The 13,451-nt window shown below is 40.0% G+C and overlaps 3 protein-coding genes across 3 annotated transcripts; 2 read left to right on the forward strand and 1 right to left on the reverse strand.

Moving 5' to 3' along the window:
* Positions 1-445: 445 nt before the first annotated feature.
* Positions 446-2,785, forward strand: selplg (selectin P ligand). The gene is made up of 2 exons (XM_061734195.1): positions 446-843; positions 1,261-2,785. Exon 2 carries the CDS (start codon positions 1,279-1,281, stop codon positions 2,659-2,661), a length of 1,383 nt encoding a protein of 460 aa, XP_061590179.1. The 5' UTR covers positions 446-843; positions 1,261-1,278; the 3' UTR covers positions 2,662-2,785.
* A 2,778-nt stretch (positions 2,786-5,563) lies between these two features.
* tmem119b (transmembrane protein 119b) lies at positions 5,564-9,769 on the forward strand. Its single transcript, XM_061734196.1, has 2 exons — positions 5,564-6,198; positions 8,344-9,769. Exon 2 carries the CDS (start codon positions 8,360-8,362, stop codon positions 9,197-9,199), a length of 840 nt encoding a protein of 279 aa, XP_061590180.1. The 5' UTR covers positions 5,564-6,198; positions 8,344-8,359; the 3' UTR covers positions 9,200-9,769.
* Positions 9,770-9,834: 65 nt separating this feature from the next.
* On the reverse strand, positions 9,835-13,236 carry LOC133455249 (iron-sulfur cluster assembly scaffold protein IscU-like). Its single transcript, XM_061734197.1, has 5 exons — positions 13,079-13,236; positions 11,762-11,875; positions 10,675-10,785; positions 10,487-10,565; positions 9,835-10,395 (listed from the first exon to the last, which is right to left on the reverse strand). Exons 1-5 carry the CDS (start codon positions 13,178-13,180, stop codon positions 10,304-10,306), a joined length of 498 nt encoding a protein of 165 aa, XP_061590181.1. The 5' UTR covers positions 13,181-13,236; the 3' UTR covers positions 9,835-10,303.
* Positions 13,237-13,451: the final 215 nt, after the last annotated feature.

Raw genomic sequence — 13,451 nt, forward strand, 5'->3', positions numbered from 1 at the left:
ACACTATATATATTTGCCTTTTTGTGTGCTCTTGCATGTGTGTGACTCATCAGCACAGGAAGTGGCAGTTATAATTTCCACTGAAACTACAAAAGTGGTAGTCTTAGTTTCAAGACTTTATTTTTCTTAGTTTCCGAACCACCCTTAAAAAGCCAAGACGCCATTTCATTAATCTACTTATCAATGGGTGGACATTTGTTGTCCTGATTACATTGACTTGAATTTGAGCTGGTTTAATTTCTCCATAACACACTTAATGTGGATACTGTCACATGTGTACTGTGATTAACTCTGTGCCCTGACATCCGTGACACTTACTGCTTTGTACCCACATGACATGTAGCTTTAAATCTAAGAAATGCAGTCAAAGACGACATGTGAGAAGCATCAGATCAGTTTAGAGAACCAAGTACTTCCTGCTGCTTTAGACAAAGTTGTAATCAAGACAGTCAAACAGCACTAAAGTCAGAGGAACACAGGCTCTTGTCCGATTATCATTTATCACGTCAGACAGTAATTATTTCAATAAATACATTCCTGTACTTGGAAACTCGCTGCCTGAGCTGATTTTAAGCCCGGGGAAGAAGAAAAAAAAGAAAACAGAAAAAACGTCTGATATGTCTGATGCAAGCTTCATGTTAAAGGGAAGTGTGCTTGCGTATGTTAACTGATGATGTGATAGACCATGGTGCCTTTTGTAAGTGTGAGCATTTCCTGCTTTTTCTGTCAAGCCCAGTTAACAATCGGCATGTGAGGATGTTCTTCCAGAGAAGTTGAAACAAACTGAATTTTTATCTTTTCTTCATTTAATCTCGCATTTTCTTCTGTTTCACCAGCAACAAGGTAATATGATGGCTTTAAGTTGTACTCTTTACCATAGTGTAAGGGTGTTAGATAATGTCGCTTGATATTTTCCTCCTCGTACTTTTACAATATTGTTACAGCAGTGAGATTTTGAACACTCGTGTTCAGATTGACGTTTTTTCTGTGATTAATAGTGATAAATGCACAACATGGAGATTCTTATGCAGACTGCTTTTGGACGTTTATTTGACACATGCATTAGCTTTTTTTTGTTTTTTTGTTGGTGAAAATGAAACGAAGGGTGTGGTGAAGGCACACGATTGCTTCATGACATGTAAAATGTCACTGGCAGACATTGGATGCAGAGTATTTTCCCATTATTTTTGTTGTCATAATTTTGCTTAAGCAACATCTTGATCAGTAACCAATATATTCTAAACTTGTCTGTGATTTCAGATCTTTTATTCAACAAAGATGCTTCCCAGTGTGAAGATAAATGTGCCCTTATTATGGGGATTTTGTGTTTTGTTGTCTGGGACAACTTCCATACCAGAAGCTGGCATGGAGCAGATGCCCATTGCACATGTAGAAGAGCTACAGCCTGGAACCCTAGATCTGAAGACAAAATCTGCAGAAGTCAGCTCTGCTACACTAAAGGAGATAGTGGTGACTACAAGAAATGTAGATGCAGTTTTTAGTGACAAAACTCACAGCTCTGTCAGCAGCACACCTGTTTTAGTTGTTGTGAAAAAAGCAGCAACGGAAGTCACTAGCATCTCTAAACTTCTGGGCTCCGCAGTGGTGACCACAGCTAAGGCTGAAGGACGAGCCTCCCACATTTCAACAGTCACAGACTCACCCAAACATACAACTGATCGCTTCCATCAACCACCAGTAACCAGCTTTACTGACAGGACTGTTCCTGCAAAAGCATCCACAGCAACAGTGGCTAACCCTTTGCCACAGTCCATATCCACAATTCACCCTGAAACTGTATCAGAGTTAAATGTCACCACCACCGCTGATGCTGTGAAAACTCGGAGGAATTTGATCCAGAATCTCAGCAACCCCACAACCTCTGCAGCTGAAGAGACAGCAAGCACAACCTCTGAAGCAGCACTCCATCGTGACACCACCGAGACGAAGACGTCCACCACCATTGGGAGTTTATTCACAACTCAGTCCATTTCTGCCACAAGTGTCCTAAACTCCATGTCCCAGTTTCCTGAGCAGGCAGGATCCAACTCGACTTCAGCACTCATTCATGACCCCACTGAGACTGTGGCATCGACTAAGCATTCCCATACACCTCAGGCCATTTCTACCACAAGTACCCTCACCTCCACTTCCCACTTTGTTGACCGTTCAAGGTCAAACTCTACTTCAGCGGATTCTTTGAACGCCACTGAGACGAGCAGCACCAGTTCTGCAGGAATCTTGATCCCTCGAGACCCCAAGAAGTCTTCAGTTTCAACTGCTCGACCAGCAATCACGACATCTCTCAGTAAGACATCTAAGACTACTCCGAGCAATCCAGTCCAACCCTGCTCCACCAGGTCCACGGTGAAGAAATGCCTCATTGTCATTGCCACCCTGGCTGTGCTGACCACCATCTTCATGGTTACTACCATTGTCCTCTGCACCAAGCTGTCAGCAAGGAAGTACAGGGTGAGGAAACCTAAACAGGAGACTGAGATGATGTGTATCTCTGCTCTACTACCCGAGAGAAGTAACAGCTATGTAAGACAACGCAATCCAGTCTGTAACGGAGTCATGGTGTTCCCTATGGGCGGAGACAGCGATGACGAAGTAGGAGATAACGTCACTCTCAGCAGCTTTCTTCCAGACAATGTTTAGAAGGAATTATACCCATGATTTTGTTTCACATCAGACTTAAAGGTATAATCCTTGATTTTGGAGAGCTAGCAAGATTTGAAAGTGGCACCTCCTCTAAGCCCCGCCCCCTCCTCCCCCTCCCGTCAGCTCTTTGGGGAACGCGCATTTGCAGGAGTCCAGTTTTCCAGGACATTTTGGACAGCACTTTTTCAACAAAACTACCCCATGTCTCATTCACCTGTAAGCAAGGCTGGTTTTAGGGGGGGGCAGGGGTGGACTGTGCCCACCCAAACGTGCGTCCTGCCCACCCAATCAAAGTTATGTCCTTTATTTTTTTTATAATTTTATTGGGACACTCTGAGCCGAGGAGGACCCGTGGGAAGTGGATACGGGGGCTGGAAGCAGAGAGACGTGACGAGAGCGCGCATGGGACAGAGGAGGGCGTGGGCGGGACTTAAAATGAAGGCATCTGATTGGTTCTTTCCCCCCTGTCAATCCTCTGGTCCTCTGACCCAGTGATTCCCAACCTGTGGGCCGCGGCCCCCTGGTGGGCCGCGGAGGTACTGCAAGTGGGCCGCCAAATAATTTCCAAAAAAGTATGATATTTTTTTGGAGGGGGAATATTATTATATAAAAATATACAGAATAATGTTTTAAATGTTAAAACTAAGTTATGTTTAAAATTATATTAAAAATGTTTAAATATTATTTTCATTATTTTGTTTTGTTTTCCTTTCCTTCCTTCAAGTATTAGACATGTGACAAGCAAATGAGCGTAACTTTTGTTGTTATCGGTTGGACCACTTTGCAGCGGGACTGCATTACACTTGACTTATTTACGTTTGATGCTGATACCTGAAACTGGAGTATAAAGATGGATAGCTGGCTAGCAACAGGGGGAATTAAAAAGTTCGGAGGTGGGCCGTGAACATTTTTGAGACATAAAAGTGGGCCCTGAGTTGGAAAAGGTCGGGAACCGCTGCTCTGACCAATCCGTTTCATTCGGAGCGCAAAAAACAGATTGATTAGAGTTTTTACAGGATTAAAGCTGTCAGAGAGGTCGGATTTTTTCTTTCCTTTTTCTGAACACATTATTAACTGGCTACTCTCAGGATGGAAGGACCATTTCACGCAGTATAACAATAAATGTTTTTGAATACGATCACAGACTATACCTTTAATTGATCTATCAAGTGTCAGCGATGTGGAAGCCGTTGCTGTTCTGATGTTAGAGGTTTTTGGTTCAGTGTGTGTGCCCTATCTGTCGTAGGAACAAACCAGAAACCACAAACACCCTCTATTTCATACTCCAGTGCTATTATTTGTATCTGGCATTTGGTGAGGGGATGTAATGTAGCAAAGGCTTTTTTATTTCCTTCTTCATGAAACTGAACACTAATCCCGGCTGGAGAACTGAACTAAGGACCCAGAGAGGGATCAAAGTGTTTTTTGTATTTTCTTTTAAACATCTGCAGCAAAGTCCTGATGGTATTTCACTTTGCAACAGCAGACAGGAAGACTTGTTTGGCAAAGGGGCCTCTGCTCTCCACCAAGACTGCTTGGTTTTATGCTGATTGGGTGCCTAAGAAAGCAGATACTGCATTTGGACTTCACAATATTTTACTTGTATTATTTGTTGGTGATACTTTATTTTACATCTGTGATTTACCAAAAAGAAATCTTGCTACTATTAAGAAATGGTATTAAATGTTTTTGTGTAAATGTTACAACAGAGAAAGTATTTAAAGTGCCTATGGTATGTCATGTTAATAGTTCTATTTTAGGGGCTAACAAAACATGTTAGCGTGTTGTATAATTGTTCTGCGTCTCCTATCAGTTTGTGTTTGAAAACTTTTTGTTTCATCTGATGCATCTTTAAGGTATCATCAAAACGCTCAGGTTGCGCTAGTTTATTCTTACATTTTGCCAAGCGTGACATCTTTAAGAACAATCATTTGTTAGCTCAGCAGCTGAACGGGGTCGTCATGTCCTGGAATATTTCAGTGAGGTCACTGTATTCAAAGACCATTAAACCTTAGTCTTGTGTGGACACATTTTGCTCACTTGAGTCTTTAAACAGATATCTGAGACTTCTAAGCACTTGTCTTGTTTTTTTTTTTATTTATTTATTTCAGATCCCCATTAGTTGCTGCCTCAGCAGCAACTATTCTTCCTGGGGTCCAACAGTACAAATATACATTTCTAAAAAACTTTTACAGTACAATAAAATGTTAGTTAAACAGAATAAAACAAAGTAGATAACAAGTACAAAGAACAACAACTAAAAAGAAAAACACGACAAAAAACAAAAAATAAAAACTAAAGATAATAAGAAGCAGAAAACAATGAAGAAAAAAAAAAGAAAATTTATTTTCCTAAACGGAAAAACGAAAATGAAAAAAAAAAACAAATAACAACCAAAAACAGATAGATTAAAGATAAATCCAAGTACAACTAAAGATAAATAAGTGCATACTAAATGAGGCAAATGTCTTGTTAAATTTGCTGAAAATGTTTAAGTATCTTATGTTAAAGGGGGAGTTTTTGCAACATGTCCTTATGTGTTTCTAGATGGTAAATAGTCATAATAAAACTGGAGACTCTTGAACTTTGTGTCCTTATTTAAACAAAGTTTCACAAGAGGCCTTTGTTCTTTGTCGGCACAGATTTCATATTCACTTCCTTTCCTGAGAGAAGAAACGGTTATCTGAAAACTTATTTGGTTCATGCAGCTGTGTTGGTTTTTTTTGTTGTTGCTGAACTGACGGTGGTGACCATGAACAGAGCTGAAATGTAAACCTGGTGGATGACATGCTCCTGTTGACCATATAAAGGTTGTCTTGAGCAGTCACATCACATAGCAGGCTAGAGGAGGAGGAGGGAGGTGGGGAGGGGGGGGTCCATCAATTCACTCATGCAAAGTCACACTGCTTCCCTAAAGTGGTCATACTCGCGCCGTGTGAGTTTAATTGCTTGTCTCTGGATAAACAACACCACGTTGTGTGTAACACTCTCCAGTTCTCACCCCCATCTCCTGGCTGTTAGGGGTGTTGTGTGCAGACAGGAAACATTAACCTCATGCAGCAATAGCAGGCTGCTTGTACACGTTGTTCTCAGGTTTGTTACTGCTCATCAGTACGGCATGGCTCGGCTGTCGATCCAGGATTTGATGTGATCAAAACTCTTCATACAGTTCATACAGTTATAATACTTCTGTTGACCTTGCACATCCAGTTAGCCACACAGGAGAGTAGGTTGGAGGTCCCTACCCCCACAGCATATTATAAACTCCTACCTAACAAGAACAATCTGTGTGCAGGCCGGAGAGCCCAGACACTCAGGAAAACCGAAGGGGGAGGAGAACGGAGGAGAGGCAGTGGTTAATGACATCTTTCTTGCACTATTCAGACAAACCTCTGCACTGAAACCTGAAACTACAGAAGTGGCGTGGTTCACCAAGCCGTCACATGGACACTTTTTGCAGTGCTCCTTCTGAGTTTACTTCTTAACGGGTTTCGGTCACCCAACAACAGAGGGGGAATACATCTGCACTGCAGGGTGAGTTCAATGTACATTTTTCACACAGCTTTTCTTTTAGGTGTAGTTTTTTTATTATTATTTCCATTGCACGTATTGAAGTGAGAATGGAATACCTTGACTTCATGTTAGTTCACACAACGATTGGAGTGAGGTGATTTGAAAGCATCACAATGCCTTCAGAGTAGCATCAGACTCGCGTAATGGATGCATGATTCTTCAAACTTAACATTGTATTCACTCCTCATGAACTGAACTAAAGAAAGACTGAGTCATTATTTTTTTCACAATTTTAACATTTCTGAAATCTGACTGAAGAATTGTCCCCTTTGTGTACATATGGCCTCCTTATGTCCATATGACTGTTTGATTGAACAGGCATGTGTGGCAGTATATATTTGCTCTGGGGTGATTCATTTGGAGGAAAAAAAAACAAAACATTGACCCCGTTTTCCATTTGAGCGCAGAGTTTCGTCTGGGCCAGCTTGCACACAGATGCAGCAAAGCTGGAAAAACTTGTGGGCGCTGCTGCCAATTAAACTGTCTGAGCAGAAAGCTGAGTGGATCAAGGTTGATACTGAAGATATTGGTGTCTGATGATTTTTACAGTTAGCACAATCAAAGAGATCTGCATTATATGATGCATTCATGCATCTACGTTTACTCCAGAAATTGCTCATTACGGAACAGAAATATGTAATATTTGTTACATATTTAAAAGCACTATAACTGGCTGAAAAGTAAATTAACTGTTTTCTTTTTTATTAATCGTGTTTATGAAAGCATTATTCGGAAGAAAAAAAACCTGAAGGATGTAAAAATTGTGTAATACTGAAAAAACAGAACTAATTGGCAACAAGAATGTAAAATGATCAGCAGAATGCAAAAATAATGTTTCTCAATGTAATATTTTCAAGAACTGACAGATTCCATCATGTATGGTGCATGTTATCGTCTAAAGACTCTTTAAAGATAAATGGTGAGGGAACCCATGATTGGCACTGGCATTAGAGAATATGAGTATCTTGCACATCTATTAATGCAAAACTCACACTGACAAGTTTTGGTGTGCCATGTGATGCCACCCAGACAAAGTCTTTGTGAGAGAGGGTCCTACTTATTTCAGCAAGACTATACCAAATCATGTTCTGCACATTATTTAACAGACTAGACTGTGTAAACATTTAGTGCATTGTGAAATTTCAAAGGGAAAACTTAATAACGGAGGACATTATGAGTAGTTAGTGAGATCTCATATCAAGCCAAAATGGGACAATACTTCCCTTTCAAATACTATATCAGCAGTTGCCCTTTTCAGTTCCCAAATGTCTGCATGGTGTCATTAAAAAGAAGAAGTGATGCAAAACAATGGGAAACATGCAAGCTTATTGAAACATTTCAGACATCAGATTGACCCCACTAAACAGTAAAAGAAAAAAAATTAGTGTTATCTTTCAACCAGCGATTATCTGATCAGCTTCAGGCTTGTTGGGCATGTTACACAACATCCAAGTTACGTACTGGGTCAAGTCTGATGTCTCATTTTGGGGTGATCCTCTGTTAAGAGGGATTGGGGGTGTTTGTTTTGTTTTTGCAAAATTAAAATATATTTCATTATAGTTTTTTTTATTTTTAAATGATTGTGGTCTGTTTCAGATAGCGTGTAGACTTGGAAGGCAGTATCTCCAGTAAATATTAGTAACGGTTTTATGTCGTTTCCATGATGTTTTTGACTTCAGTGCTCAGTGAGTCATTTACATATCAGTTGCATTCAGGCTTAAGTAGAGCAGTGATCCTTCAACAACATCTGCTGCTGCTGCTCCTCTGAAGCTGTCCTGTGTCCGGCTGTATAAAAGCTGTATCCTTACTTGAAGGATTTTTAAACCAGAGTTGTAACTGTTCATAAATGTTGAATTGTAAAATGTAAGGTAATATATAGGAATCCAATTGATCATGGAACTTATTCAGCAGACTAAAAATATTTTCTTTACATGGTCAGAAATAACTTTGAAGATGTTCCAATAAAAAACTCCCCGCAGTCGTGTCGTAAAATAGACCAGATTTATATTTTGTAGGAAAGCAGATGCTCGTTGGCCCAAAAGGAAACATGAAGCATTAACTGTTTTTTTTTCTTCATTTAGAACTGACGTTCAGTTTTATTTACAGATCCTGAGAGGAAACGATGCTCCCGGTGGTCCTTCGTCACATCCATCTGGCTGTCGGGGCCTGCTTCAGCAGCAGCCTAGCCACGCCTCTTTACAGCTCTCTAGAGGGAAGCACAGATGAGGAGGAACTCGGCAACACCCCCAGTGCCTCTGTGTCCACCAGCATCATCTCCTCCACTGAATACCAAACCACTCCAGCAGACCCAGTGCAAGAAGAAACCAATTTCTTGAATCAGCTTGGGAACTTCCTGGAGGAAAACATGCTCCTCATCCTCGTGGCAACCACTTTCGTCCTTCTTGTCTTTCTTATCATCTGTGGAGCGATATGTATGAGCCACAGGCGCAGAGTGAACGCCTACTACCCTTCCTCTTTCCCTTTCAAAATGTATGTGGACCACCAGGACAAAACTGGTGGCACTAAGCCCTTCAATGAAGTGCGAGAAAAAGTTGCTCCTGAGAAGGAAATTGAAGCAGTGGATTCTCACAAGCAACTTCAAGCTGACATCATGAGGGCTGCAAAGAGCCTGCGCACGCCAAATAAATCTGCTGATACTCTGGAGAGAAATGAGCCCTGTCAGAAAGTAGCAGACCACAGTTCCGAGGACAGCTTTAATCCAGATGCTAGTATTGTGGACCGGCAGCTATCAAGTCTCCATGAGAAGGAGGAGTGTGAACTATCTGACAGTGGAGCAGCATCAGCATCAAGCCCAAACCTGGATCCTCCAGAGCAGCAGCTTCCAAGAGAGGTTGATATACCAGAGGCTTCAATTGGCAAGAGTCTGCGGCCCTCCTCTCTCCACATTCACAATGACTCTGCTACACTTCAGCTCATCGCTGGAGAGAAAACGGCTTTCTAATAGCTCAAGTACATGTTTATGGAAGCACATGCAGAAAACAATTATCCATTCCACTCAAAAGTGTTTTCACCCTAATGCAGATGGAGTAGTGACTTAATATCAACTTCATCCAATTTCATGGTAGCCTACAAAAACATTTTAATGATTGTTAAGGAAATTTGCACTCTACAAAGTTACATCTGTTAACTACAGTAAGTTTTTCTTCTGCTTAACACCAACTATAACCAAGACCGCTTTGAGCAAATGTTTATTCTTCGACAGCCTGAACAAACTTTTTCATTTACATCTTTGCAAAATAAAATTCATAGATTGTCAGTACACATAAGCTACACTTTATTTTTGTCAAAGAAGGATGCACAGTGATGTTATCAAAAGCATTCATGATTACCTTTAAGCTTCACTCTCTGAAGAGTTACTAGTAGTCTATTGAACCATCTTGCACAAAAACTTAGTTTAATAAATCTGAGTCTGAAGAAGAGCAAAATACACTCGAAACATTACGACGTATTGATGTGCTAAATAAATCAAAAGTGTGCGGTCTCCTCTCTTTTTCCTTTAATAAATCTTTTCCCATCGGTACAAAGCATCAAATACATTTTTCTAGACTGAAAAATAAATGGGACCAAAAACCAACATAATTCAGGATACTTTTATTGTAGATTTCCAAAGAAGCATTTGTAAATTATATAACTTACACTTAAAACTATTGGACCCTTCCTCTTTTTTGTTACAAACCACTTGACTGCATTTCAATCCGTCAGTGCTTTTAAGGTGCAGACTTGACCTCCATCGGACTTTTCAAAGTAAATACGCCTCCAAAATAATCAAAATATTTCATCAAACAAAGGCTCATCATCTTTGAACCAACAAGCTCAGACAGTGCTTAACATTGTGCGTTTATCTGACAGGCTAAGAGACACAGTAGATAAGGGTTGGAGTACCACAGACTAATAAAGGATGCCTGGGGTGCGACTGCAACAAGGTACTGAGCATTGTGTACTTGTGATTATAACTGCTAGAAAGTGAAACAGTGATGCTTGAATCCCCTACTTCTGTTCTTCACAACAGGAAGCAGGCATCCAGCTCAAAGGGAGAGCTCTGTGTTTAGTTGCTGGCCCTCACCGCCTCCTGCTGGTCATCATGCTGCTTGACACGATAGTCGGCGAGGGCTGCCTTGATGGCATCCTCCGCGAGCACTGTGGTAGCAACAAATAAAGTTAAATTGTACTTTTGCAGGGCAGTTTAGGGGGAGAAAAAAATAAGATACAGTGAGGAAAAGACACTTACTGGAGCAGTGGAGTTTAACAGGTGGAAGACTGAGCTCCTTAGCAATGTCCGTGTTTTTTATCATCAAAGCTTCATCAACCTGAAAGGGGAGACACAGGGCAGTACATGACAAGAATTATGTAAACAAATACATTACATCCACATAAGTGCAGATAATTAATTGCCATATCTATTAAGTGTTCGCTCACCGATTTGCCTTTCACCCACTCGGTGGCCAGAGAGCTGGAGGCGATGGCAGAGCCACAGCCAAAGGTTTTGAACTTCGCATCCACAATCTTCCCCTGCTTATCAACCTCAATCTGGGAAAAGTTTTACTATTACTCAAGTATAAAGGGTTCAAACAACTCCAACATAATCATCCAAATGTATTATAATGAGCATAGTCTATAAATGTACATATATCTCCTTCAATTTAATGAACAGCTGCTGTTAACCATGATAATTAAAACAGACAATGTATTGGTACTCTGTGTTCATGCATACTAGGGCTGTTCGATTTTGCCTAAAAATAAAATCTCGTTTTTTTTTGTTTTTTTCTCTCAGATTTTCGATTACGATTATTTTGTGAATTGACAAAAGGCAAAGAAATGATTTCAAATATGCTGTTTTTTTATTGAACATTTGCCCCATTGGGCTTTAAGTGCAAACTTTGCTCTTATTAAACCAAAAATGAATGAATAAAGTGCAAAACTCTGTAAAATAAGTTGAAAAAAAGTTTTAAAAAATATAATAAAATATAAAGTTTTATCTCTGAAAAAAAAAAATCAGCAAATCAGCACTTGCAAACATACAGTAAGCTATATTTCCAATTAAATAAAACAAGACATTTTCTAATTAAACTAAACTGGGTCTTTGCATGCTAAATAATAATGCAACCCATGAAGGAGGTAGAGGTGTGTAATGTCAGTCTTTACATTTGCTATTCACATTTGCAAGTTTTTTGCAAGGAACACGAGCCGGTCTACGGCATCTGGCTTGAGGGATGCCCGGTGGCATGTTACAACGCCCCCTCCTACACTAAAGAGCCTCTCCCATGGGGCACTTGTCGCAGGTATTGAGAGGTATTTCCATCAATCATTAATATGGTATCAATCATTAACATGTGTGCAGACAAGGTAAAAAAAAAAAAATAAATAAATAAATAAATAAAATAAAAAAAGTGAAAAATCGATTTTACGATTTTCACGTTTTAACATTGTTCTAATTACATAATCGCGATTACGATTTAAAATCGATTAATCGAACAGCCCTAATGCATACTAAGTAACAACCTACCTGAAGCTTCATTACATCTCCACAAGCTGGAGCACCCACCAAGCCAGTTCCAACATTTTTGGCATTTTTGTCCATTGAACCCACATTTCTTGGATTCTCATAATGATCCACCACCTTGAGACAGCAAAGAGAGAAAGGGCAGCATAAAAAACAAATGCAGTGTTGTTGCCGACTCCTCTACATTCTGCCTCAGAAAGTACATTTACATGCTTTGTCCTGGCATCGCTGTTGCACAACAACGAATTTCCTCTTACATAAGAGACCCTGAAATACGCAGATTAGCAATGGATTTCATTGTGCGCCAAACAAGCTCCTTCATCCTGCACTCTTCCTCTAGTTTCTGCTGAGTCATTCTGACAAAGATGAGAAAAGGCCATCCCTATGACCCTAAAAGATAGATAGATAGATAGATAGATAGATAGATAGATAGATAGATAGATAGATAGATAGATAGATAGATAGATAGATAGATAGATAGATAGATAGATTCTTTTCGATTAACCTCTTAAAACAGTAGTTGATACCTTAATAAAGTCAAATAGGCTGTGAGATCAACAAACATCACCATTTGGTGGCCCAGGATCATGATGAGTAGCCAAAAAATACTTTCCGTAAATATACATTTAAAAAAGCCTTTTCATTTTAATTTAATTGAGTGTAATGCCTTTTATTATCATTATACATTTTATAATGAAATTGTACAATATGAAAAATTTGATAACTTTGAAGAGAGAGCCCAGACGGTTTTGAGCTTCAACAATTTCATGAAATCCTAACACTGTAAATATACATTTAAAAGGGCCTTTTCATTTTAATTGAATTGAGTGTAATGCCTTTTATTATCATTATACATTTTATAAGGAAATTGTAGAATATGAATAAATATTGCAGCTTGGCTGCCACAACCCAGACTTAGCCATGATGTAATTAGATTCCTGGTATTAAAGTATTAAAACCGAGGACAACTGGAAGGAAGATTAGTGCCCTCATTAGACTTCAACCTGCTCACGAGTTCCAATGAAACAAGTCTTGAAAAATAGTTTTAATGGACGTCCTGACATTTTATTGACTATTATCTCTATGTCACAAACAGATCAAAACAGACAATGCCTGATGTAACATTGCACATGTCTCATCCACTACACGTGATCCACTTTCTGGTTTTTAATGTTTACATATTTCAGGTCTGTCGACCCTCGTTTCTCGCGTGGAGCTCGAGGCGGAACAAATTCACTCAAACGTAACAGAAGTATGAGTAAACATTAGAGATGCAGCAGTTGAACTCGCTTCAAACCTGCACCCAGACGGGGGTTTTACCTTCTGGTGGTAGCAACACTGGCGGATGAACTCCGGGGCTGAGATCCTCCTGCTGAGGAAGCCCAGGGGACTGAAGGTCTTCTTCACAACAGCTCCGGCCATGTCGACTGGATGGTGGCGCAGTTACAAACCCTACAAACCGCTCCGAGACTGAAGCAGCGACAGCCGGTCTCGGAGTGACGTCACGATCAAGAGGAGGGGCTGAATCAGTCCGAACTGCGCAGGCGCAGATCATTTAAAGAAACGACGGGGCTGCTCGGTAGAAGTTTTTTTTTTTTAATTTTCTCATTGATTTTACAAAAAAACAAAGCACATTATGCATTCCATAATAGAACACTGAGCGACCAATGAGTAAAACAAAACAAAGAACAAA

Source organism: Cololabis saira, chromosome 11 (assembly GCF_033807715.1).
Source record: "Cololabis saira isolate AMF1-May2022 chromosome 11, fColSai1.1, whole genome shotgun sequence".
Taxonomy (NCBI): Eukaryota; Metazoa; Chordata; class Actinopteri; order Beloniformes; family Belonidae; genus Cololabis; species Cololabis saira.